The 27,983-nt window shown below is 40.8% G+C and overlaps 1 protein-coding gene across 6 annotated transcripts; it reads right to left on the reverse strand.

Moving 5' to 3' along the window:
• Positions 1-104: 104 nt before the first annotated feature.
• rab11fip3 (RAB11 family interacting protein 3 (class II)) lies at positions 105-27,962 on the reverse strand. Of its 6 annotated transcripts, none has more exons than XM_061706018.1 (15): positions 27,873-27,962; positions 26,104-26,633; positions 18,970-19,063; positions 16,642-16,718; positions 13,887-14,059; positions 10,087-10,287; positions 8,235-8,372; positions 7,192-7,227; positions 6,979-7,072; positions 6,543-6,787; positions 5,268-5,349; positions 5,035-5,172; positions 4,675-4,830; positions 4,156-4,296; positions 105-4,019 (listed from the first exon to the last, which is right to left on the reverse strand). In XM_061706018.1, exons 2-15 carry the CDS (start codon positions 26,551-26,553, stop codon positions 3,906-3,908), a joined length of 2,139 nt encoding a protein of 712 aa, XP_061562002.1. In that variant the 5' UTR covers positions 26,554-26,633; positions 27,873-27,962; the 3' UTR covers positions 105-3,905. The 6 variants fall into 6 exon arrangements, with proteins under 6 accessions (XP_061562002.1, XP_061561999.1, XP_061562003.1 ...); XM_061706015.1 differs by lacking the exon at positions 27,873-27,962 and adding an exon at positions 26,751-27,616; XM_061706019.1 differs by lacking the exon at positions 27,873-27,962 and having other exon boundaries at positions 26,104-26,174; positions 26,263-26,337.
• Between the last annotated feature and the right edge of the window lie 21 nt (positions 27,963-27,983).

Below are 27,983 nucleotides of genomic sequence, written 5' to 3' on the forward strand. Positions count from 1 at the left end.
AGTTTTGTAAATTTCTCCACTGTGCGCCCAAAAAAATGGATGATTAGAACATGGACGGACTATGCAACATGTATAGCACTGAAATAAAAGACAGACAAAGCCAATTATTTTATTCCTTTTATTTTCCTACTCGTATGCTCGCTGCTTACTTTTATAATTTGTCTTTTTACAATGACTGAAATCATATTTACCTCAATAGTAATTGGATTTATAGGGATATTCAAAAAAATAAAAATAAAATATTGTAACCAATGCTGTTATAATTTGTACATTTATTTCTCAAAATATGTTTTACAATTTCTTCTTTCTACAATATTTCATCTCCCCATGTCATACAATAAATGGCAACTCGTGCACTACATTTGTAGTGATGGTGGTGCCTGGAATTTTCTTTGGACATTGGAAGTAACTGTGGGAGTAAAATCCACAAAAAATGACAATTCATATTTACAGCAGAGGTTTTCATCATTGAGAATTTAACAATGTTGCTGTGGTGTGGTCAGTGCTTTTCCTATCAGGTTTGTTTAGAGGCAAAGTTTGAAACACAGGCACAGTGTTTTAGACTAGCAGAGTGATACTTTTTTTTTTTTGGTTGAATCAGATGAACTGGAGCTATATTAGCACATATTTGGTCAAAAACAATCAAATGTGGTTAAAGTGCAATCATCGCTGCAAAAAAAAAAAAAAGAGGGAATGTTGCATGTTACTCTCTGAATGCATTAGTGCTCCAACCATCACTCATGCTCAATATTTAGAGACTTTGTAAAGCGTGAATGATTCTGTGTAACGGTAAAGCAGTGATTCTCAAAGTGTATTACTGGTACCCCAAGTGGTATGCGGCCTCCTCTTAGTGGTACACAAAATAATCACTGTCTGATTACAGTTCAGTTGTATTTAACTTTTTAGTATAACGCATCTGCATTTAATCTCATTGAACCTTTATGCAACACAATTTAATTGAATAAAAAAAATAAGGTGTAAACAGTTTTGAGAATCACTGCTGTTAAAAAAAAAAAAAATTAAGTGAGGGGACAGCTCCAATCACACTAAAAGTGAGAAAACAAAGTGTTCATGTTCTGTCAGTAGCATGAATAGGTAAGAATACAATGAAAATCAGTGTTTCCATGCAGTACCTGACTCCAAAACGGGAAGACGACTCTAGAAGCTGTATATCTATAAGAACGACCCTCGTGCGGTCACAATAATATACACAGAAGCATACCTCGATTAACGAACTCTCGCAGCAAATTATTTCGCACGAGCTGAGATGATATGCACATTTCTCTTAGTCACCATGAATTAATAACACCTCAAAACAAAGATGAAACATTTTTGAAGACGATAAGTGTGTTGTCTTTGTGTCACTTACTGAATAAATATCTGTGTGATTCCAAAGAATGAGGGGGGGAAAACTGTACACGCTACATGCTGGAAAGGAATACAGACAGCCTCACCTTAAAAGATGAGAAAATAAATGTTTTGTTGTTGTTGTTCCCCTCTGGCTAAAAAAATACCTACAATCTAGAATGAGCGTAGTAAAAAAAAACTTTACAAGTCATTTACATCCAAGGCCATATTCCGAGGAGTGGCAGGTGAAGCGTTGTGAGTGACAAAGAAGTGAGCATGAGAACCTTTTGTGCAGAAAGCAAAGCAGGACAGTTCTTTTCTTTTTCACCCCGTCAAGATCTGATACTTGGATCCATTGTTCAATTGTCCTTCAAAATTCAGAAGAATGCAGCATTGGTGTGCAACGTGGGGTTTTCATATTTAAAAAAAAAATAATAATAAATAAAATACAATTTAAAAAAAGCAGATTACACTTGAAGGTTTGCTCCGTGCATCATCCCGACTAGTCCACTGAGTCCACCTGGTGACGTAATCCGTGAGACGTGACTGCGAAAACTTGTCATTAGCGAAGTATTTTCGATTAAATGTGGCAGTTATGATGGCCTCGGTGGTTGGTCATTGCATGAGCCCACACCTGAGCGTGCTTTGAATCCCACAAACTTGTCATTTTGCCATTTTGAGCCATTCAATGAAACAAAAACAACATGATTTTAAAAATTGTGCAAAGTGCAACCATTAGACTCTTGTATAAAAGCAGTTTGAGCATTTAATCATTATCTTTGTGATCGGTTGATGTACGAGTACGCTCTTTGTCCTAACTTGCAAACTACTGTGCTGCACTAGTAACACGACTAGGGCAAACTAGTAGGCATAGTCACCCGTTCCTATCGAGGAGTTTGAATAATTGCTCAAACGGCTTTCTGTAAAGAGCATTTATTAGTTATTGTTGATATTCGTCTTCATGTCCCGGTACTATTATGCTCTTTTTGTCACTAGTAAAATACTGTGCTGCACTAGTAACACTATTAGGCCCAACTAGACTAGGCATGTGTCACCCACAGTTGCCAACTGGTGCAGTTTTGCCTCACTAGTAACATGCACAGTAGCTGTCCTCCTTGTACACCAACACAGTCCTACTTGTGAGGACAAAGAAGGTACTAGTACATGGACCTTAAGCTTGATCACAGATATCGGATAAATGCTCTAACAGCTTGCAAGAAAGTAGTTTGAGCATTTATTCGCAGCACACTAGCAGGTCTTGATTAGGAGGCTACAAGTGCATGACACGTCTACTAGCTGGCAGCTCAGTTCACTAGTACGGTTTAACAGCATACCAGTAGGCCAAAGTAGTAGGACTAGTAAAGGAAATAAAAGTTTACTTGCGCAATGAATTGGGGGAAAAGAGCGTACGAGTTCATATAACCTTTGATCACCTTCAGCTGGATATCAACGATATTGAGAAATGCTCACATGGTTTTCCATGCTCGTCACATATAACCAGATAAACATCTTTTCAGTCTCAACAGTTTCATTGACAATAATTCACAACAACAACAAAAACTTTCACTCAGCAAGAGAACACTGGAACCAGGTGGGGACTGTTTCATTGCCAGTACTCCATGTCAGTGATTACCAATCATAGCAGGAAATTATCCAATTTCACTCAATTGGCCCGAAAATTCGTATTTATTTACTAAAACTATGGTATTTTTCTTGTATCTATCTATGCACCTGACGTAGTGTGACAGGCAGAACCAAATGTCCTTCCACTAGATGGCAGAAGGTATATAATTAATGTGCGTAGCCACTTTTTGTGGCACATTTGTTTGGTGGTATGCTGTGAAGTTTGTCTTATGTCAAATATGTGCTTTGGTTCAATAAAGGTTGGCAAAGACTGATGTCACACACACATCTCATTCCTTTTAATAATGATGATAATAATGGCGTGCGTTCTCACTTTCCAGCCCACCTGAGCTCCAGGACCCTGTTTCATTGAAGAGGGAAACAAATAATAATAAGATGCAATTCATAAGTCACCCAGGTCCTTCATTAGGGTGAAAAAAAAAAAGTCACATCCCACACACAAAACAACAAAAACATGCTGGGCATTTCTCTCTCATCCTCATCCCCAAGAAATATCCTTCACTTGGGTTAACAAAAAAAAAAGTCCAAAACGAGCTGACCGGTGCTTCACACCACGAGTCAGCGGTCCAAATCCCGACAATTCCTGTTGCAACTGAGGCGAGTACGGTACGCAAGATACATTTGATCACCTCTGCGTTTAAGGCCTTCAAGGTATAGATTTGCCTAGTCCTTCTTTTGAAGTAAAAACCTTAGGGATGAAGGGGCTGCGGGATGATTAATTTTCACACGCTCATTCACCGGGCTCGGGTTCCTCTGGCCAAAACACATGGAAGTCAACAGAACCTGAGGAGCACCTGATGCGCACGCACACTCACAAATCTAAATATTTTCTATTATTGTGTCTGATTACGTGTTGTTATTCTAGATGATGAGGTCACTGTGTGGCTTTTCTTTTCCCCTCATCCAGATGGTGCCTATTTGACCTCTAGGATGGAGGGATTCGACTCCATGATGGCCACAATTATTTTGTCAATGTAGTCCTGGAGTCTGTAGTTGATCTCCTCCTGTTTGTGGACGGCCTCCATCAACTGTGACACAGACAAATGGAGCATTATAGTTATGTATTTTTAACAAAACCGGCTTACTCAAATGTATCTACCCTAAAAATTTTCACTCGTTATGTTATAACATCCAGACTTTCGAAATAAACCTTGAATCAATCACCTCAGAGCGGGACACAGAGTTGATCTCAGCTGCCAGGGAGTCGGAAAAGGAAGCAGACATCAGGCTCTTTGCTCCCTGGATGCTCAAGTTGATGATCTGGCCGTTCAACTCATCGTTTTGCTCCTTTAGGCTCCGGTTGTCCTGCAAAAGACGTCAACACAACTACAGTGAATCACGCCGACGGCAGAGAAAACACTGCTAGTGCAATGAGTGAGTCTCCGTGACTGTGGACAAGAGGGTTGAAAGGTAGGCATAGTACAGCAGTTGTTCTCAACCGCTGTTAACCTGGGACCGACATTTTCCTATTGCTGCTATCGCACTGCTTACACCACAAGTAATAACATTTCAGACGCATGCCAGTCAAAATAGTGTTATTTTCCAAATAAAAGGCACATCAGACCTGGGATGCACATTAAATATTTGTAGTAATTTTGTAACAAGGCTCCTCAGTTCAAGACAGAGTTCTTTGACCCGAAGTGTATCTCAATCACTGTCAAACAAGAAGTCAGAATCTTCTACCTGTTTGAGTCGTTTGATCTCTTGGTCCAGTTCTGCTTCTCGGGTGCGGGTCTGATACTCCTGCAGACCTGCGCTGGGTGAGCGGCCCCGCTTTGCTTCCGCCTCCAGCCTGTACAACTGCAGGTGCTCCAGCTGCTTACGCAAGTCCTCAATCAGCTGCAGGTGATAGGGGTACAGCAGTTATTGGGAATCCATTAGTCATAAAATGTTTGCTATTCGCGGCGGGGTTGGTCGCTAACCCCCACGAATAGCGAGGGCTCGATCTATCTAATTAAGTGGCTGGTTAGTATGTACTGGAAATGTGTATTGTGGTGTACAGTAGTAATACTCCTGTTGAATACAGAGAGAAAGCAGACCCACTTCTTGAGTGCTCTCCTTCTCCTTCTGGTTTTGATGCTGTTCATGGCTCAGCTTGTCGGCCATCTTCTGCCGGCTCTCCATCTCATCCTGCCACTTGTCGGACATTAAGTCCACCTCATCTTCGAGCTTCAGCTTCTCCTGTAAAAATACAAAAGCAAAGGGAACGTGGGGATAAACGGGGATGGTTTCCATCAATTGCGGTAGGAACAAGAAGGAGCCATGACACTTCTGACCTCCTCTAGTCTCTCAATGGTTGCTCGTAGACAAGGAACACAGGACCTCAGCTCGCTGTTCTCCTCATCCAGCTGCTGCAATCTGTGGGGGAAAACACAAACATGACTACTGTAGTGACATACTAAAAATAGCTACAGCACCCTTAGCCAACACTAAAAGTGGGTTGCAGCTCAGTGCCACAAAATAGCAGAATAGAGAAGAGAAAAAAAAAAACTGAGATCCAATTTTAAAGCCATATTGACTTACCCTAATAACAAACATGCACTAATTTAGTAGCTGCAAAATGTCTGCAAAAAAAGCCTGGAACTGAGACTGGGTTGCAAGCGCACTTCCACATGGTGGCAGTATAGAGCCACCAAGTTAGTGGGTTTAACATTTTAACATTTTATAGCTGTTCAATTACTCGGTTTGGTATTCAGGCTAGGCAATATGGCCTCAAAATAAAATCGCTGATTTTCTTTTCCCCACAAACATCAGATTTTTTCACCTTTGATTAAAGACAAAGTAAATGACAATGACATTATTCAAAACAAGTTTTGCTACCCCCTTTCTTGGATTTGTCTTATTTCTCCTGATACTATACAAGGTTTGAAGTATTTTTTTTTAATTTTTTTTAACAAATATATATATTTTTTTAAAATATTAAATTACATTATCTTTACAGATAAGAAAATACGGGCTTCCTTCCTCTTGGGAAAAAATAAATATTTTTTGCCGTTCAAAAGTTTGGGGTCAGTTTGAAATGTCCTTTAAAAAAAAAAAAAGCATTAACTTTTTTTCCACTGGAGAGAACATTAAATTAATCAGAAATACAGTCTAGACATTGTTCATATGCCTTCAGAATCAATGGAGCTGGCCAATGTAACCTCACTATAGTAACAAAAGGACTGTTTCTTTAACCAATCAGATTTACAATTTGCCTCAGTAAATAACATCAGCATATTTCCATCCTCCGATTAGTTGGTCAGAGCAAAACTTGTTAGAGCTAAGTTCCACTAGCAAAACACATCTGTAGTGAGTACTGTAACATTACTACATTTAACAGCATCTCTGGTGACTGTGATTTACTTTATTTTTTAAATGTTTTTTTATTGTATTAGATAAATATTGATTAAGAACTGCTCCACATGACTTATGTACATGGCACACTTGCATGTTATAATTTTTCACTTCTGTATAGCATTGATGCTTTCTGTAGTTGCCATGTGATTGTGGTAGCATTAAGAGGCGGATTAGACCCAGGTCCCAAATGCAAGGCCCGCCACTGAATGTACCTGGATTGCAGGTTTTCCAACTCCAGCCCTCTTTCCCTCTCCAGCTTGCTCAGAGCCTCTTTGTGGCGCCGGATCTCGTGCTGCAGCTGCTCGTCTGCGAGCAGCTCCTGCTCCTTCAGCTGCTCCTCAAGGGCGTTGGCGCGGTGCACCAGCTGAAGGTTCTCCTGCCGCAGGCGCGCGTGTTGCTCGCCCGAAGTTTCTGACTCCTTTTCGAGCTCCGCCACGCGACGCTCGAGCAGGAGCATCTGCCAAGAGTTTAAAGCAAACCATTAGCGGAACCAAGAGTGAACGGAAAATAGGTGGGGAATTACAGCAAAAAAATAAAATAAATAATCATTATCAGACCAATTACGTGAAATTGGACAATTTCCACACAGATGATCTCTCATGGCCGTGGCACATTGTTTGGGAATCAACGTTCCAGGCGACTGCTCACCTTGTCTGTGATGTCATTGTCAGCCAGCTCCAGGATGTCACGGGTCAGGTCGCTCACCGTGTCCAGCGTTAATGAGCTGTTCTGCAGAAGATGCCTACATGTGGAGAGGGAAAAAAACGTAGCTTAACATCACACTTATGCCAGATTTCAAATACCCGTTATAGCATGTATTCAAAAACAAAATTAAAATTAAAATCTGATGCTTTTGCTCACCTTGCCACCTTCTTGCTGGACAGCCTTTTGCCAGCACTGGGTGGGGAGAAAGAACAGAAAAGTGGTCAGGACTGATAAAGGAAGGAGACACTATCTCCTGCTAAGTCCTGTTATCAGCGCCATCCCTTTCTGCTAGTAGAGCATCCCCCACTGTGGAGCAAAGGGGACTTGACAAACTCTCATACTATGAGTGTCAAAATCACAGCATCAACTACAGACAACACTGCAAACTAAGATAAACACTCCCGCGTACTTTCAGAGTGAATCTAGAAAGTGCTGATCTAGGCTTAGTTTTTCCTGACAAATTATAGGGCACTAGTGGGAAAAACACTACTATTTTAAAAAGGTCTTGTGCAGATTTTCATCTATAAATGTTGTCCCTTTCAACGTTTTACAACTGAAAGCAGATCAAATGGGATTTCAGGTTTACCGTAACTCTGCTATTGGCCAGTAAGCCTGGATCAGCAAGTCTTTTCAAATCAACAGCTCTTTTAAAAGTATTCATTCAATGAGTGACGGTGTAACTCACAAATGAAGAGGGAGGAGACAAAAAAAAGCACTAAAAAAAAGGTATGATTCACCTGTGATATCTGGTATTACTTAAGAGTTACAGTAACTATGAAAAGGCAACAAAAATGGTGGAACACATGAACTATTACAAGAATGAACTATTCCTGCCAATGCAAGCCAACCCAGCTGATAAAGAAGCTGACGTGCCCTTTGAGGGACGAGGAGTTTAAAATAATATGCACTACTCACAGACAGTTAGAGGTATTGGGCTATCGGGTGAAATCCTGTGGTGAATCTAAAATGCACTCACTATAACTACAGCATAACCTTTTCAGGGAAACTTAAATTGACCTCCCCTAAACCTTTGAATGCACATAACTTTTTGTGAGTAGTGTAGGTCCCAAACATGTCCAAATGATGCTGTGTGCGCCAATTCAACACAACATGCACACACGACGGGAACATGCATGACACTGCCATCTAACACAACACCGTAACACAGCAAACGGGGTCACAGAGCAGACGAGTGTTACCTCGTCATCTCTAGGAAATTCAGGCGAGTGGAGAGGTCCTCCAGGCGACTTATTTGTTTGTGACATTGGCTACAGAAAAAGTCCAGTGCCTCCTCCTTGAGGAAGCTCTGAAAGCAGTCGGGGAGAGGAACGGGTGCACTGGAAGAAGGAGGGGAGGAAGAGGAGGAGAAGGAAGTGGTGAGTGACAGACAAGCAGGGCGTGCATCAAGGTGGGAAAAGACCTCTCGGGTATGATGGGTACCAAGTGTGAGGGTTCCCTGAGAAGGATGTGGGTAAAGTGTCAGGAAACATTCTCAAGATGTGGCGTTCCCGTCAGTGTAGTCATACCTCACTTCCTATCTTTGCTACCAGAGGTGGGAGTCAGTCAATTATGTGTAAATCTCAAGTCTTAAATACCCTGTGAAATGAATTTAGAGGTTTGTTTCTAAATGCATTACACATATTTGAAGACAACTGCTGGCAATATGTGCAAAGACTGCGAACTATAGTAAGTAATACTTAATTGTGGAGATACAGTGTTAAATTGTTTTTCACCATTTCAGTTTTCCAGATTTTTGGGGCGTGGCTAAAACGGTGCCTAATGACGCACTTTGGAATCCGGCATGACAAATTAATGCTTGTGCCATTTTCAGAGGAAACCGAATGAATTTAGAAGTAGTCAAACAAGCTCATAACATGAAGATAAATCTGTGTGTGTAGGCAGCCACTGCTGAGCATGACGCATTCACAACGAGTGGGTGAAGATCGTGGGATGCACTATCAATTTTTTCTAAACTGAGCAACATCTACTGCACACAATGTAATCTTTCGAATAAGGTTTAAATTCAGAGAATGACAACAAACCACATGATTCTACAGACTTTCCATGAAATTTCATCATTTGAAGTAGCGGTCTCATGTATATTATATACCTCTATACCGAATTATCAAAATCAAAGAATGTTATCGTTTTAAAGTATAGAGTACAGATTATGGGTGTGTAAATCGTAAATTTAATGTTAGTTTCCTATGAGATTCGCAGACCTCTCGGGTCATCGGGTGCATGCTTATTCAGTGTTTCCAGAGGGAGAACCAAACCAAGTGAAGCAGTTTTCTGTTTCCATGCACCTCAACTGTGGAACAAACTTCCTAAAACACGTGAGCTCTTCTCATACTGTCGCTACATTTAAATCTGCCCTGAAAATTTTCTTCACTACTACTTTTTCATGAATCAAAAATATTGTTTCTTGTTTTCACCATCTGGCTTTGATTTTGTTATCTTAATTTAATAATCTGAGTTTTGTCATGATGACGATTTTGGTGCATCTTTTCATTTATGGTGCCTTTATATTAGGATTCTATCTTGATTTCCATCTATCCCCCCCTTTGTCTCGAAAGCACTAGGGATATGCTTTGTGTATGAATGGTGCTATACAAATGAATTTACTGTGCCTAAAGGCAGAATGCTTGACAGAGTTACTGTATTAGATATCACAACAGTTGCATCTAATGTTGCAAACACTGAGTATATATCATTTTAAACCTTTAAATCCTTGTATATTGTAAGTGACCCTCAAGAAATGACCACCACTGCTGCTTACAACCGCTCTACTAGACCAGATTATTGATGTGTTTGTTGGTTGTAAAATAAATAAATAAGTTTATTTTAATAATAAAATAATGAATGCTCCTTTTTGCGTAATCATATGTATTTAATATATATACCGGCAACTAATACAATTATTTAACGTAGAACTCTCATCAGGACTGAGATAACAGTCTGCAACACATTTTGGTCACTTTCAGACTTTCACTTTAATGTAATACCACAATGACATCCCTATTTCAAAGTGATGTCATGAAAGGAAAGTACCTGGGAGAGAGCAGAGAGGAGACATCGATCTGCTGAGGCATCTGTGCCAGAGGGGAATCAACCATGCCATCAGTGCCCTCCTCGCCGCTCTCCAGCAGAAGCTCTGAGGTATTGCTCTCCCCGAAATCTTCAAAATGCTCCTCCTCGCCACCGATGACCGTCATCAGGGAGGGGTTGTGCAGCTCCGAGTTGAGGGAGAACCTTTGGCAGAGGGGCAAAGAACAATGCTTAGTAACAGTTAAATGTATCAAAAAGGCACTGAGCCATACACCGGACATTAATACATACAGTGCTTTTATTTTAACCTCATGTATAGTAACATTATATATGTCAGACAGTTTGTTTCTTAGATCTGGAAATTGAGAACAAAGAGAAGCCATATTTAATCTCAATCAAGTGCAATTAATGTGGCCACACGAACAGTGGCAATCTGGACAAATTGAGCGATAGCTAATCTGCTAATTCACATTAATCCTAAAGGAAGCTTTGGCTGAAACAAAATGCCCTGCCTTCCATCACGAAAAACTAGAATGGATGTGTGGAAGGACTTTTGTTTGGGTGTAATGTGGGTCAAGAAGCCCTTATGTGACTATAGGTTTCTTAATTGTCTAGCAGGATCAACGCTCAACATAAAACCATTGGGCAACTGAAGATTTATGGCTCGACACCTTTCAAAAATAAATCCACTATCTTCATTTAAAACCTGAATAGTAAGCTTTTCCTGTTTTCTGACAGGATACGTCGAGATCCTCGGCACACTCAGGATGAGGATGTCCAAATCAGCAGAAAAGCTTGCTCTCTCAGCATACAAACTACAAAGGCCTATTCTGCTTGCTCACAAGACTAGTATTGTTTTGCTATCTGATTCAGAGCTGAAACCATGAAAAACCAAGGTGGATGGGATAAGGTTTACAGGAAGGCAATTTTTAAGAACACAGACGGCTCTGAACAAACAGTAGGCTGAACTGGTTAAACAAGTTAATGCCACCAATTCACAAGTCACTTACCCTTTACTCAGGCTCTTAGTGCATGGCCCCATATTGAGGCCCCTCACACGGAGGGTCGGTGAGGAAAGAGAACGCATCACTAAACGCCCTCCAATGCTCTGGCGTGAAAGCTTAGGCCCAACGGGGGTTAAAATCCCAGCCAATCAGAGTGGAATCCTGAAGTCTTACCGTTTAACCTATTACAAACCAAGACTCTCAACTGAGGAGATAGCACAGGTCCTAGTCTATGAGAGAGCCAAGACTGCGGTCCTGATAGGCTGCCAGGTGAATGTGCACTATGGCTGATGGTGCATCTTCAATGCAACCAGCAGACTGAATCAGGGTTGACTATGAGTGGGTTAATAAGATTTGAGGCTAAGTAACAGCCATCAGACAGTCCAGCTGACTGTCCGAGGGCCAAATGTGTGTGGGGACAGAGTGGGGTTGGGGAGGCTAATCCTGTTATAGTCTTAATCCCTCACCCAATACATAGTAGCATACACTGTAAATGTTTTCAGTTGAAGGCTACATCTTGATTTAGCCACGCTAACCTGGTTGCATAGCAAAATCTTCATTCAATGGCCCCCATTTCCCTATCAAGATCACCACGAGTTAAATTAGTGAATAACTTTCTACTGAGAATCTCATTGCTTAAGGCTTTGCACGTCAACCTGACGAAGAAATGGATCAATCACACCGTCTAGCCGACAGGAACACTGTTCCTGTCGGCTAGACGGTGTGAACGGGCAGTGGAGAAAAATCGTCTTATTCCAAGAGACAGAATGGTGAAAAATACAGGAAAACAACAAACGAGCTGAGCTCAACACTTCCTGGAATTCAAGGTTAGAAAAGCAAGTCATCAGTCATCAAGAAGGCCAAGCAGATCACAAAGTCAGATCCTGTAACTTGTCCTAAACACTATCAAAACTGGGGCATAGATAAAACATTTTATAATAAGATTCCCAAACACACCAGAAAAATGTGACACGTTAAATTAGAATGCAACCCTTCCAAGCCAATCTGATAGCAATGAAAACATCACTGGTCAGTAATACAATCTTTTCTGTCTTAATTAAGTATTTTCCCAACCAAAAAGAATGACAACACAGTGGCTATGTATAACAAAACGTGAAGGGGACTGTAGTCAAGGTCTTACACAGTGGACATCTCAAGTTATCTTGGGAAGAAGGCTAGGTTTCAGCAAGCCTGAAAACACCGACAGTCAACATCCCATCTGAAAATGTGCAATGTTATATGGTGGTGTATTTCGTTTTACGGGCTATTCAAGAAAAAAACAGCAAGACCTGGATGGACAAGAATAGTAAACTATCCTTCCCATTAATCTTGCCGTCTGCTGACCTAAATAAAACTCGAACAGTCACTTATCCAGCACTTGCACGAACATCACGTGATCAGTGTGAAGGGTCAGTGCATGGGTTACTCTAGCTCTTTAGCTTTAGCTCAGCTATTTCCAACAACTATGTGCGGTGAAAGATTATCAGGTGTGCCACTGGGAAGTATCCAATTTCACTTAATTGGTCAGTATCGTTTATACTGTTTTTCTAATCTATTTACTAGAAACAATGTATTTTTCTTTATTATCTATACATTTCCAGCAACGTACGATGACAGGCACTTAATGCTCTTCCACTACAATATATGGCAGAAGGTACAATTAACCTGTCTATCCACTTCCTGACAGTCATGCAACAGAATAATACCTTCAACTGTTCAACTTAAAAGGCCCATATTTCACACTGAGTAAGTAAAATTGTGGGTAAATTAAGACGAGATCATTATTTTAGTATACAGTGGTCCCCCCTATAGCTCAGTTCATAATTCGTGCCCAATTATATAACATATTTCTAAGCAATCTTTTTTTTTTTTTTTTTTGGTAAATCCAAATTTAGAGTTACACAGCTTTAGTGTAGCACCACCAGAACATGCCGGTCAGCACCAAGATCTAGTGGAAAATATGAGGTGTAATGCAGGGCAAGATGAAGCACAGAATGTCCCCAACTATATGCTCCAGCACTAGTCGTCCTACCCACACAGCAGAGAAAATGTATACCTGCATAGAAGTATTGTTTGTATGTGTTGTTGCTGGGTGTGTATAAAGTAGCAGTTGTTGGTTTATTATCACCGTAACATGGTGTGTGTGTGTGTGTGTGTGTGTGTATATATATATATATATATATATATATATATATATATATATATATGCTAATTTCGCTCCATATTATGCTAGCAGACGTTTGTTAGACAAAATTTAAGTTTGGTTGAAAATCTGTGTTTGAATAGACAATTTATTATTTTTTTAATTCACTTTTGTTTCATCTTTCAGTTTTACAATAAACTTCAACTGGGAGTGAAAACAGCTTGAAGCGAGCATACTTCACCACTTATTTGCAGAAACTGCGAGCAAGACTGCGAGAACAGGCGCTAAGGAATAATTTAAAAGTGTGTTTGAATAAGTTTAAGTGCTTTTTAATAAGTTACTATTTGTTAAAGCATGTGTGAGGTGTAGAAATGAAAAATATACATTGCAAATTTTCATCTATTGCAGGCAGGTCAAGAACATATCCTCTGCGATCAAAGGGGGTTCACTGTAAATATTTTGACATTTTGGTTTTCTGGTGAGCAGAGATTTTGTTCTAATGTAAAATATGTGCCTTAGCTCAAAGGTTAGAAAACAATGCTTTCGCTGAACATTTGTTGCAGTTTCAACAGCAGGACGGGCTTTTTTAATCAGATGGCAAAAATGTAACAAGCAGAGGAAGGTCATTAGTATATTGCATGTGACTTCAAACCAACCGATTTATGGCCTCTTCGGGGTCATGAAGTGCCGCTTCGATACCACTGTCCGTGTCCACATCCTCGTGCATCTCAGGGGGTACGAGGGCACCGGTGTCCTCGTCGGTGAAGGTCTCGCATTCGCTGTACGTGCTCTCTGAACCCAGGTAAGCGCTGTCTGTCACCTCATTTTGCTGCAGCCACATAAAAACTCACTTGTTATTTTCAAAAACGGCACTGCATGCATACAAATTAGATCTGAAATATCCGTTTACCTTTGTAAATAAAAACACACATACTTGTCCGACTAATCCGACATCCAAACACTAATTTAGTTTATGTGGATTGGCATTAAATTGTGAAGACTCTTTGGATTTGAGCAGTAAACGAGAATGCAGAAATATAGACCATGGAAAAAAATAAACGTCTTTTTTGAACCCTCAATCCCACCAGTGGTATTGATGCCAAGAAACAACAACCAAAACAAATGACACACCATGAACAGACTTCACAGGCAATCTGCTGCTTTTCAAATGGCTGGTAGAAGCAAAACACCTTTAAGCTTTTAACAAAAAAATGCCGATAAAGAAAAAAAAAAAAAAGGAAAAAAAGAAAACGCTCAAGACTGGATTTGAAGCATCTATACACCAAATTGTGTCCTGGCTATAAAATAACAATGAATTCAAGACAGGTGAATCACAAAGGGAGGCGTACCAGGCTGTATGACGTGTCAGGAGAAGCTGGGCCAGAAGAGCTACCCACCATGTCCAAAACCATTCTCCCAGGACGGAGTCACAGAGAGGAAAGCTGGCCTGCCATTATAGCATCCTACAACGCTTCCTTATCCTCCACACTGACACTCAGACAAGGCAGGTTTGAAAAATGAAAAGTACTGTACACACGTTCAGTTCCGCTGGGTGGTCAGGGGGGTGGAGACCAAAGTCCAAAAGAGTAGTGTTAGTCAGCTGTAACGTTACACGACCAGTGGCAAGATAACACTATGGCAACACGTAATTTTACACAACGCCGTCACAATAATTCATATCTGGTGTAGCTGCATTATCTCAAAGTGTACATCATTAAAGTTTACGTAACTGCTCTCGCTGTGTGCTTTTGTTACAGATTAACAACAGGTTATTGTTCTGTAGTTCAAATGAGTTTCATCATTTTTAATGCATAGGTGTGACTTTGAAATGTGAGTAATAAAAATGGAGGGAAATATTGATTGAAGAAAAAAGCGGGTGGACAGGGTTCTTTGCGCTTTGGCTGGACAGCGTCACCTTGCTTGTTTTGAAAGCAAAGAGTGGCAGAACAGTGCGACCGTTGAGGAGGCACCCTTTTCTGAGCGGAAAAACACGACCATGGACACAGTGGGGCGACTACTTCAAAAAGATGCAGACAAACATTGCTCACAGCCACAGCAATCGTCTTAATCACATCAACATTGCATCAATGTTTGAATTGATTGAAATATTTTCCTTTCTTGTTCGTGGCCATTTGTATCAGTTGGTTGTGTGATACAGTAGACCTGTAATATTCATGTGCAACTTCACATAAACACCTTTTTTAATTAATAAAACCTGAGTCCCAATTTGGGTACACCTTCATCCTGCGTGTATCCGTCAAAAATCTCCAGCAATGATTAGAGGGAAAAAAATCCCTCCTAGACCAAACACCTTTGGATTTGGTTTCTTGGAAATTAGTGAAGTAGTTATTGCGTAATACTGTTGACAAACACACACCCATGAAAAAACCCTGACGGGGTAATCCGCTCAAACTGTATGAGGTGTATGACGCGTGTACACTGGACTACACTTCTACTACACACCAAGTGAGTGCACTGATATGGTGCAACGTACAGCCACTGAGGTAGCATGTTTAAAAAGCCTCCCTGCTCTAGCACACGTGCTACCACAATTCTGTAACTAATCCCATTGCACTAGCTGTGCACATGTATATCAACCTTTTTCCCTCCTCCAATAATTTAATTTGCAATGTACATTCATAGTACATTGTACTGTATACTTATACTGTACAGCTACAGTATAAGTCCCTATTACTCATGATCATAGTCATAGACGGTAACCTGTAGAAATAGAAACGAATGTTGATATTTACTATACCATAACTTACCTACTTATCAATCTGTTTATGCACTTTTGGTTAGATGCAATCTGTATTTCATTGCCTTGTAGTTGTGGCATGTGACAACAAAGTTGAATACACTCTACAAAGTTATTTTGCAGCTTGTCTGCACCTACACAGCTGAAGTTTCCATGTTGTAAGAAAACCAAGCAGGGCACTGGGTCGCCAGAAGAAGGTTAAAGCAACACTAATCATGACTCCCCATTGTTCAAAATGCACACACCGGCAGTAATGTTTGCATTTTTGCAGACGCCAGCAAAAATATGATGGTTAAATATACAAGTTCAAGGGGGCGGCGGGGGGCAACAGGAATGTCAGATATGCTAACCACAACTATAAAAACAGTCTACACTTGTGTTGAACTCTTTCACGAGCCGCCCAATTCAATATTTGTCAAAGAATCCTGTAAAGCTCAGCCTGCCAGATGCTACTCAATGTCAGCCAAACCAGGTTGTTCAGCCTGTGGAATATTCTCAGTGGTAATGATAGCTCTGCGAGCTGCTCATTCAGTTACAGCGGCAAGAGTGAGAGTGCCTGAAGAGTTGAGCCCGTTAACCTCACTCTACCACAACGATGGGAAGTGGAGGCAAAACAGGGCCGCGTACACGGCCTTTGTGTGCAGCGCCTTCACCTCGTCGTATTCTTCCGGACAACCCACTGCTCCGTCGCCTGGACTGTAGTTTGCACTGTACAGCTGTGGCTCCGGACCTGCAGATAGAAGAGGAAAGACGTGTTTCATGTGTGCAAACATTACGTCATTCTGCAAAGGAAGCTCAACAAATATAGGAGCGTAGTAATGTGTGCAGTGCATACAAACAGCCTTCACGGGCAAAAAAGGGACAATGACAGTAAATAGGTACAGTGAACCCTTGCTATTCCTCAGGAGTTAGTTTGGGGTACATTTAGGGTATTAAAAAACTGTCTATTATTCGCAAATTTTTGCTATTCGCATCAGGGCTTACTTTTCCAAATAGACAGGGTTCAGTGTATAAAAAAGGTGTTAAGGGAAAACTTAGTTTTAAGGTCAAAACCCAACCTCACTTGTAACGGGGAAGAATTTGTGTGTGAAAAATTTATACATTTTCTCTCTCTCTCTCTCTCGTTTGGTCAAAACAACAATCAAATCAGCACATTTTCAAGGTTGCGCCCTTGTAGCAAAGCTCATTATGTAATGTATATGCACACATTTCGGGGGCTATAGAGCCTCACGTGATGAGGACACAGCCAAAACGCAAATCTGCGTCCAATTGGTCCAAAAAAAAAAAATGACAACAGACCTGTAGACAAGGAGTGTAACCAGAGATGGACCAGACGGAGTCTCGGGTGTCAGCCTAACAAAGCTCTGAACTCTCCCGGGTGAAAAAGCAGGAGCCAAGGAGACCCAGTGGTTTTATATAATAGTCTGATGCAAGATACTTATACACACTGCAGGCCATTTTAAGTGAAATGAGACTGAAGACATACCATAGCTGCAACATGGGATGAGACGTTTCCATAACCTGCAGCCTTGTCTTTTATTAAAAATAAATACCTACCCATTAATAAAAGGTTCAGACACAGACTGCGATATGAAAAGCACCTTTTCCTTCCAGACATGTATGTTGTGTGCACATAAACAAATAATAGAAAAGCTGAGAGGGCTTTCAAACAGGGTAAAAGAATGAGGGAGTGACTGCAGGATGGAGCTACAAAAAAGACACGGTAATCCCTCACTATATCATGGTTCACCTATCCATGGTCCTGTTATATTGCAGGTTTTTATATTAAACATTTTTGAAAAAGTGTTAAAATATGTTTACTATGAGTTTAAATAGGTTTCAATGTAATCATAGCATGTATTTTAAGAAAAACTGTTCAAAAGAAAGTATTTATTTTTTAGTTAATTATGTATTTTGTATACTTATGCTTGCAAATGTTTTTGTGTGTTCAAATATGTTTACAGTGTGTTTACAAACTGTGCTTTAATGTTTAAACGTGTTTAAGGGTGGGAGGGGTAATTCAAGGCTTAAACTATAAAAGGATGTATGGTCTGTCTACATATCAGATTATGTATACATGTACCAATGTATTCTATGTTAATTATAACCTTATCTCTTTAATGTGAGGACCTAGTTCCTCTCCCTCTCTCTGATATTGTATTATCACTTTTCTGGAAGACAAAGAAAGATGTCAGTGGTTGGGGATGGGGGTCTGCCAGTTACACGAGGCAGATGATAACAACTGCCTGTTCATGTACGTATACATGACCTCACCTAGGGATAAACAGAAAGACACTTCTTAGAAACAGCCATAGTAGTTGTATTTGAACTGTCAACGAGCATGCAAGTTTTTATTCGTACCTGTCATCGTTTTTATTCGTATCTACATTAATTTATCTTTAACAGGCAACAAAAATGCAAAAGGTACAGTAATCATTTAACACTATAAATACAGAGGACAATGATTTAAAATGTATCTGGTACTATGGAAAGATCATTTTTCTGCATGCTTTTACCAATTGTTACTGTCAAAATAACAACACAGGCGTGACTGAGATTTCTGAAGGTGCCTTCACAACCCAGCTGTGTCTCTGGCAACCAAAAAGAAGAACAATTTTAAAAAAATGGACAGGCCCCAGAGAGAGGGAGAGAGGAGGAGTGTTAAATTATTTAGGCGAATAGGACTCTCTGCCCTCAGTCAAGCTCTCAAAGCTCCCAAACGTGCCTCGCTGTTTGCCCAGCTCAAGCTTTCAAGGGCATCTCTTATTCATGTTGAGGGGTAACCAGAACTATTCAACCCAGAAAGCTCTGGAAAAGTGTCTAATGGTATCAACATGGGTGACCAGATTGAGGCAAGCAGTGCTTTTATGCATCACAACAACAATCTGGTGCTGACATTTCTCTTTGATTTAATTCAGATGACCTTTAAAAAACTAAGCTAATTGCCGTAACTTTAAAGTCCCACTATGTGTTTCACTCGCCTCCATTGCTGATAGCAGAAATTCCTCGGTGGAAATCTTCAAAGCTGATTACTCCCAGGCCGCTGGGATCCAAAAACTTGGTCAGATCTTTAACCTGAAGGGCAGGAAGATAGCAGAGCATTCAGAAACTGAAATCATTTTAATTGGATGGCAGAGATACTGAAAAATATTATAAATCGTTAGCCTAATAGCACAACATCAATTAAAAATACCAATGTGCCTGCTAGAAAATGTTGTTTTTTTCTTTAAATCTGTGGCGATAAGGAGTCATCCATCTCATGTTAATCCGGAAAAAGGTTGAATCAAGCCAACTGGACTCTTCTTGTTTTTTCATTTTCTGAAAATGTTTAAAAATTACTTTGGCAATTATGCAATTGGACTAAATTTTGACATGCATGTTACATTCAGGTCAAAAATCGAACAGGACCCCGAGTTAAAAAAAATAAAATAAAAAATAAAATAAAAACAAAGATGCTATACAAGTTGCATTTTATGGGAGAAATTCAGTATTTGCAAAGATGTTGATATGTGCAAAGTCTAACTGTTTTTTGATACAATTAGGATTGAAAAAAAGTAATGCATGCTCATGTAAAGCAGTTTGTTGTGTGCAGCAATATCTGCACTCCAGTGTTAAAATAGGTTATGTAAGGGAACCTCCATACTGTACTGTATATTCCATCAGGCAGTAACCTAGCAACAAGAGCATGTTTCCGGCACAGCAGCACCTCTGAGAATAAAAATAATATGAAATCAGAGCAGATCTGCGCTGGGAAAAAAACGGAAAGAAACTCCAGGGTCCATCACGGATGCCAACTGTGTGGTGACCTGCCTTCAAGGAGACTTAATGCGGCATGGCAATCGTAACTGCGGGGCTGACAGCTGCAGCAGACAATCAAAATCTACACACAAATAACAGACTGCCACAGGCCAACGGGACAGAAAATGACACAAACCCCTTATTACAGTACAAACACGGCAAATTCAGTGAGTCTTCAACGGTTTACACGTTCTTAAAAACTTCTGTTGTGTTTAGTAAATGATCTTGTATATATTTTTGTATCAGTTACTCTTGCAAACAAGCTGATCTCCTCAGCAATGCTGATCTCTGACTCGGGGCGGCTAAGACGGCTCACACGGCTAATAAACTTAGTACAGTAGCCTTTGTGGGTTACAGGGAGCGATCAATACATGCTGTTTCCCACAGTCTTGTTTAAGAATAGCTTGTGAAACTAATCTCTCCATGAAAAGATCATACCACCTTTTACTTACTTACTTACTTACTAACCCCATGAAATCGATTTTCTCCACTGAAATGAATTAAGACTAGTGATGCACCGAATTTTCATCCACTCAAGATTTTTGGCTGAAAATATCCCAAAAGTGCATTTTTGGACTTTTGTGGCCGAAAAAAAACCAGCCAAAACACAATGCTGTAATGACGCAAGCGAAAACCGCGGCCAGCGCACGGTTTTCTGGATAAAGCTCGGAGGAGCCACCAACGACGAGGTGGCGTTGCTCCGCTGTTTAATCGATGGGACGATCGATAGAACTATCGCTTGTAAAAATATTCAATTGTTGCAGCACTCAAAACAAAGTTCAGTGGTTTTATAAAGTGCAATTACTGTCCGAACAGTAGCATGTACTGTAGTACAGTGGAACCTCAATTTTTGTATGCCCCAGTTTCCATCTTTTTTTTGTCCCAGTTTTCATATATCCGCTTGGTTTTTGTCCGTTTGAAAACGGTCTGTACCAACCTCATCCACCTGCCTGTGCAACTCTTTCACTAATTTCCCGGGAATCAAGTGCCCACGCAAAGCATTCTATATGCATGTGCAACTTTAGTGTTTTCTAGTAAGGCTTGTGATACCCATCGTACTACATTGCATCATGTATCTATCAGCCATTTTAGGGTTTTTTGTTTACGACTCGGTCATGCCCTGTCTCAGTGTTTCCCTCTGTCTATATTTCTGTTTACTTCATATTTCCATTCATTCATTTATTCATTCATCTTCCGTTCCGATTATCCTCACTAGGGAGTGCTGGAGCCTAGCCCAGCAATCTTCGGACGAGAGGCCGACACCGTGAACTGGTCGCCAGCCAATCGCAGATTTCGTATTTTGTCAGCCAAATTAAAATGTGGTCAGCCGGGATGCTGTGTTAGGGGGTGCAGCACTTCCTTGAGTGAAGCTTTTGCATGGCTGATCACTGACTGACTGAACTACATAATTCACTGCTTAGCTGCAGAAAAAACGTTTAACCAATAGAGGGTGCGAACAGAGCATAACATGGTCATAGGGACCTTGACTTGCATTGGCTTAAATGTCAATATTACTTCAATAAAAGGTGAAACTAAAGTAATGTTGAATGCTCATTCATCCATTTCATTAGTCATTTTGATCTATTTCCCATTGTATTCTGTATGTTTAACAAGACATAATCTATAAAATGTATTTTTTGTTCATATTTCTGGGTGCGCAGAAATAATCTATTGGATTTACATTACTTCCAATAGGAAATAGCATTTTCGTATTATTTGGTTTCAGTCAGACTTTTTGGAACGGATTAATCACAAAATCCAAGGTTCCATTGTATTTGTGTGTTGGATGTGTTAGGGGGCGTGGCCTAGTGAGTGACATCAGTAGTTGGAGTCGGGTTGGCTGGTTAGTTCAGCATTAGCATGCGTGCGTGAGCTGTGTCCTAAAGCAGCACCTTTTGCAAGTTTTCGTATTTGTGTTTCACCGTTTGTCTCATTTAATAAATGGCTGAATGTGCATCTGCATCTGTGACTGTAGCTCTCCTTGCCCACATGTGAGGGGATTATGGTACCATAACTGTTTCATTTTTTTTTTTTGCACTTCACTCATAACTCATAATGTTTCTCGTAAGTAAAGCTACCACTGTACTTTCGATCAAATGACTGATCTTTTCCATTTCACAGTGGAGTAAAAAGTGCTTTGCAGCTATATGCAGAAACAGCTCCAGGTGAGAAAGCTGAGGTGTGACTGCAGAGTTAAGACTCAATATTGAAGGGCATTGGTATTCTGCAGACAGTCCCAAATAATCACATAACAGCAAGGTAAAACCACCTAACACTAGAATGACTCGCAATAATGTTAATCTGTCGATGCTGAACAAAACTGGACGCAATTTGGACAAGCACTAAACTGCTCACCTTCATAGATACCCTCCTCCTGCCTTATGGCACAATTTACACAAAACCTGTGTGTTAGCATCATTTTTTTTCAGTTGTGACAGACCTTTCTTGGACAATGGACGATGCACACATTTAATATTTAAAAGAGAGGACGGTCTGGACTCTTATATTACGTTAATGTATGGGGTAACTCATGACTTAATGGTGTGTACTGAAGTACTATCAGCATGCCTTATGACACTGTGTAATATTCTATACTACCTTTGTAACGTAGCCCTGAGAAGCTATCCAAAAGTAAACATTCTAAAATCCCTGAACTCAAAGGCATTTTGCGGCTCATTTGGTTGACCGAACATTGAGGTCATTGTGGTTTTTCTAGTTCCTCTATTTGTGTCTAATCAGTGATGACGCATGCCTGACCCCCCCCCCCCCCCCACTCCAACCCACCCCCGCCCCACACACACACACACACACACACACACTCACTCACACCACTGTTGTTCTTAAACCTTTTCTGAAGAAAACGCTTTTGGTGGAATCGTTTCCCTGATTGCACAATAGTTCCTATCCAAAACAATGATAAAATGATCAATAGTTTCAAAGACATGCTGAGAGACTGTCTGAGTGCAGAAAACTGTACATTCGGTAGACACAAGGGGAGCTAAAAAGGGGACATTTCAGGCCACTGAACATTCCATTGTGGATTAGAGGGGCAGTGCATAAAAGCAGAGGGGAGGCTAGCTGGCTAAATGTGGGATTGGGAGTGTCGACGGACAAGAGAGTTGCCGCCACAATGCAGCTTGGTGCGGCTTTTGTGCACAATTGGGTTCAAAAGCAGTGAGCGTGGCGGTTACCAAGAGGGCTTTGAAACTCCAAATGCGTGCAAGCTTGAAGAAAATGTAGTTGTTTTTCACAACAGTTGTAATGGCACACCAGAAGCAGCGGGCTGACTTTTTGTGCTACAAATACAAACAAGAATAACAACTCACAACTAAATCAGACGGTTTGCAGGTTGCAAAATTCTGAGAATTTTTCAAGTTTAAACTTTCAATGGGAACTGATGGGAGTAAACATGGGAATATGATTGTAATACAAAATATATTTGTTGGTGGAACATTTTATATTTTTACATTTTCATTGAACTAACTATTTAGGGTACTACACACACACACACACACACACAAATCCATGTACAAAAAAATTACATCATTAAAAACGTTTCCAGACATAAGAAACTCAATTAGTCTTGAACCAGTCATCCGATTTTCAAAATTCATGGTGTGTTGTATTCAGGTCGAAGAGGCTGTTCTAAGCAGACTCAACATTTTGACAGACTGTCATTTTTGGGAAATGTTGTCACACTGCTACCTAATGCATTGCTGAGATAACGGATCGGACCCGGCATCGGACAATACTCCAAATCAAGTGACTCGACTTGGACTCGGGTGCAAAAAAAGAAAAATAATAATTTGATCGGGACATTCTTAATTTAATCTAAGGAGGTGTCTATTTCTCCCGAAAGAGAAGCATGCCAGCTGTTGAAAACTTAAATGTATACCAGTTTAAGGACATATTTTAGATAGTCCTCATAGGCTAATCGCAATCAGTGTATATGCCTGCATATTTGCACATGACAGCTATCATATCCTGGAATAATTCTGGAGGAAACATTTGCATGCTCACCCACATCTATGCAAAAACTGAACTCTTGTCTTGCGGGCGTATTTACAAAAGGGAATCGGGTCAAACAAAAGTAAATGTCTGGTCCAGCCCATTCACTTCACCAAAGCTATACCTGAATTAAGATCGTTGTTTATATCTCTGCATAAATGTGTGGCTTTATTCACAATCGTCTCTGCCAGAGTGCCAACCTTTATGGCACTCTATTCTGATGTTAGATCTAAACTCAATTATCTACTTGCCCTACACTCCGACTGGCTTTTTATATCCTACATGTACAGCAAAGTGCTAGATAATGAGTCCAAAGGCTGCTCTGTGGTTTTCTTAATAGGCTGCTAAAATAACTGAGTGTTCCCAAACTTCCCACCCTGGTCAATTTTGAAATCTCCCTAATCTGGGCTGATTAAACAGGTTTTTCCAAGTGTTTATGTCAATATGGTATAAAGTTCAGATATGCACATCTTGTTGGACCACTGGGTCACCCACCACTTCTTGACTTGGTCTCACCTAGTAAATGCCACAGACATATAAAAGGTTATACAGTGTTCATCGTTCGCGACCCCGCTATATAGCAGATATTTCAGTGATTGATGGATTTTCACAGTATATAGGCAAGTCTGTATTGTATTACCATACGGTATGCTGCCATACCATTAGGGTAGAGGACTTTTGTTAGACAAAATTACATGGTTTGGTTGGAAATTTTGGTGTTTAAAAATCCAGTGTTTTAATCTCTTTTGTTTTGTGTCAGTTTGAGTAAACTTCGACTTGGAGTGACAAAGTTTGAAGCAAGAATGCTTGCTTCATCAAAGTGACAATAGGCACCAAGGAATACTTTGTTTCTTTTAATGTTTAAATGTGTTTCAAGCATGTGGGAGGGGAAAAAGTACATTTTACAATGGTTTCTCCATGTCACAGATTTTCACCTACTGCGAGTGGGTCTCCCCCCACCCCCACTCCAACCCACACACACACACACACACACACACACACGCGGACAGCCTGTGGCCTGCAACCAAACCACGACGACCATCTGACTCAGGCATTTTACTCTTAATCCTTCACAATTCCCTGCATGGTGATCCATGGATGCCTAATTACAAGTCATGATCAGGGCCAGTCTAGGCAAAATGAATACAACAGAAAGGGTTAAAAAGCATGACAATAATGTGGCGTAGCATATTTAAGGGGAAAATAAATGTATTTTAAAATACCAAAGTATATTTTTAGCTTGTTGATATGATACATTTAACTTTGGAATTAAAACCAGCATAAAAATTAACCACGCTATAAACCTTCAGGCTGTTATATAATGTTGAATTTAATATACTTAATATAGGGCCCCTGCTTTTTTATGTTATTTCTTAAGAATCATTTTCATAATGTTTTAATGTGAATGGTGGAATGCAGTAATGAGTGAGGGTCATGCATGGAGGGAGATGTCAGGCATTTCACAGGCGCTAATCCCTTAAGCAAATAATATGCAAATGAGAAGATGAGCGTTTGTTATTTGACATATGGAGGAAATGTTTGGCCAATACAACCAATATGCTTGACGGGCGTATTCGGATGATAACTCAAATCCTCGGGCTGGAACTGCCAGCGAACGCATGAAAAACTAATCCACGCTATGGTTTCAGTCATGTGACGCTGAGCTTCTTTAGCACGGGAAACCAGGAGAGGTTGGCGGCAAATATTCGCAAGTGACACTGTGCTGTGACACTGTAGAAGCAACAAACAACTTGCTTGCTCACGCCTACTTAACAAATGGCAGGTCCACCACTCTCGCTGGGATAATGCAGACCTCTTTTTACACAATAGTTTCAGGCAGGTCTCTAATTGTTAAAGAGTAAAAAATGCTATATTGCAGTCAATTAATGTATTCTGTGGTTGATTGGTATATGTTGACGGACGCTATGGCAATACATATATATATTTGGGAAATTACAGTATGGGAAACAACATTTCTAAAAACCTAAAACCCTGCTTACCCATTCGGGCAATTACCTGTTTATGGCTGTTGAAAGAATATTTAAAAAGGATCTGTAATCACTTGAAAGATGACTAATCTTCGAATAAGACCAATAGAATGTTAACGCTTAAACCACATTTACCGGTACTGACTTATTTAAAGTACTATCCAACAATTTTGATCTCATTCAACAAACCCTCACAGGCATAGAGTGACGTCCCTTTTGATGGATTTCAGTATAGTGGTTTAGTTTTGAGTGAACCAATAGCCAACATGAATTATAACTGGAAATGCAAGTGTTAGAAGGTAGTTTATGAAAACATCTTACCTGATCAGCCCCATAGGCAGCAGCAAACTCCATAAACTCCTCAATGCGAACAAAGCCATCTCCGTCCTGGTCTAAAGCATCAAATACAGTTTTCAGAGGGGAGGCATCTTCCTCTCTTGTATTCACAGCTGAAACCATTGGCAGTGAGTCATCTCCCACCATCTTAGAGTGGGAAACAGTTTCCACACTTTGCTCACTCGTCCATTTAGTCTCCTCAGTACAACTGCTCAACTCCAGAACATTAAAATCCTGGTGATGGTTAACAGACGGCGACTGCTCCTCTTCCCTCTGTTCTGTCGTCGCATCAGAAGCAGTTTCATCATGCACTCCCTCCTGTGGCTTCCAGTTCCATGTTTCCTCACAGCGGACCCCATCAGTGGCCGAGCACAAATCCAAAACCATCGACGCGCTGGCTTGATGCTCGGCCATGGAGCATATTTTGCCTTCCATCAAATCTTTTGACGCACTTTCCACAGAGAAGCTCCCACAGCTGAGCTCACCATGGACGGTGGCATCATCAGCCGGAGGACCTGTCGGCGACAAAATCACAGGCGATGAGTCACTCTCGTCTTGTAGCACTAAAGTCCTGAATACTGTAGTGGCGGCATGTTCCACGTCCGAATCCTGGGTTAGCTCTAAATGTGCACCTGTTGGACGATCGGGAAGAGCGGTCAGGCCACTGTCAAGATCTGGACTCTCTAAATCCAAGAAAGATCCTTGAGGACACGCCAGTGGTGTGCTGCTGTGGTAAAGTGGGAGGCTGCTCTCAGGTAGCCCTCGCGGGGTCAAGCTACTGTTTACTGGCAGAGTTGTCACCTGATCTGGGAATAAACCTTTGTCTCCAGTTTCACATGACGAAGTAGCCCTGCTCTGCTCCTCCTGTGCCAGGTCTTCCAGTCCTGCACTGACACCATGTGACACGCCCGACAGCTCTGAGGCGACAAAAGCCTGATCATCTGAGAGGAGATCAATGGAAATGAGTGAATCTGCTGGGTTTGATTCAGAATTCCACTTCTGTTGGGAAGACAGTATTGTAGCATGACTGTTGACTATTAGCTCACTCTGTCCATTGAGGGCATTGTTGCCCCCAAGAGAGGCCTCGTCAAATGCAAAGTTTTTCCCTACCACATCAGTGAGGTTAGGAGAAAACAGCCACGAGAGCATGAAGTCACTGGTTTCATCAGGCTCCTTGTTTCTTTCCGAGTGAGGTGATGTCTCAGAAGCAGTGGAGTGACGCTCATCGAAAAACAAATCTCCGCAGGGATAATCAGAAATGTACAAAAGTTTATCCAACTCTACTGGAGCATCCTGGTAGCCTTTGTCCATTTCACTTCGTTGTGGTGTCAGATTGGGGTCACCAAAATGCAAACCTGTCTGACCACTGTTGTTTTGACACAGCACACCTCCATTGTCGGAATCCAGGGTGAGAAATCCAAGAGGAAACGCTTGCTCCGACTCCCACTGCGCATGCCCCAAAGGGCTCGACACCACCATGGGTTCCATTTATTTTGGCTCCTGGTGCCTTATCGCGAAACTGAACTTAAATGCCATACTTTAAATGAAGTTGCATGAATACAATTTAACGATGATGCGTCATTCTTGCGTGTGGAATAGTTGAGGGTGACGGAAAGTTTTACACATTTGTCGAATATAGTTTTTTTAACTTGACAGGTAGGCAACCACATCTAACAAACGTCTTTGATGATGTCAAACTCATTTTTACCGAAGCCATATTTAATTCTTCAAATCTTTAATCTGGTTTGACTCACTTGGTGGCTATCGGGCATGGCAGGTCCACTCATGGATTTTCCCAAAACTCGCCGTCTCAGCCCAAACATCGTCAAACCTTTAAGTCGGGAAATGGAGCCAAAACGACGTGA

The sequence above is a fragment of the Phycodurus eques genome, chromosome 19 (assembly GCF_024500275.1).
Source record: "Phycodurus eques isolate BA_2022a chromosome 19, UOR_Pequ_1.1, whole genome shotgun sequence".
Taxonomy (NCBI): domain Eukaryota; kingdom Metazoa; phylum Chordata; class Actinopteri; order Syngnathiformes; family Syngnathidae; genus Phycodurus; species Phycodurus eques.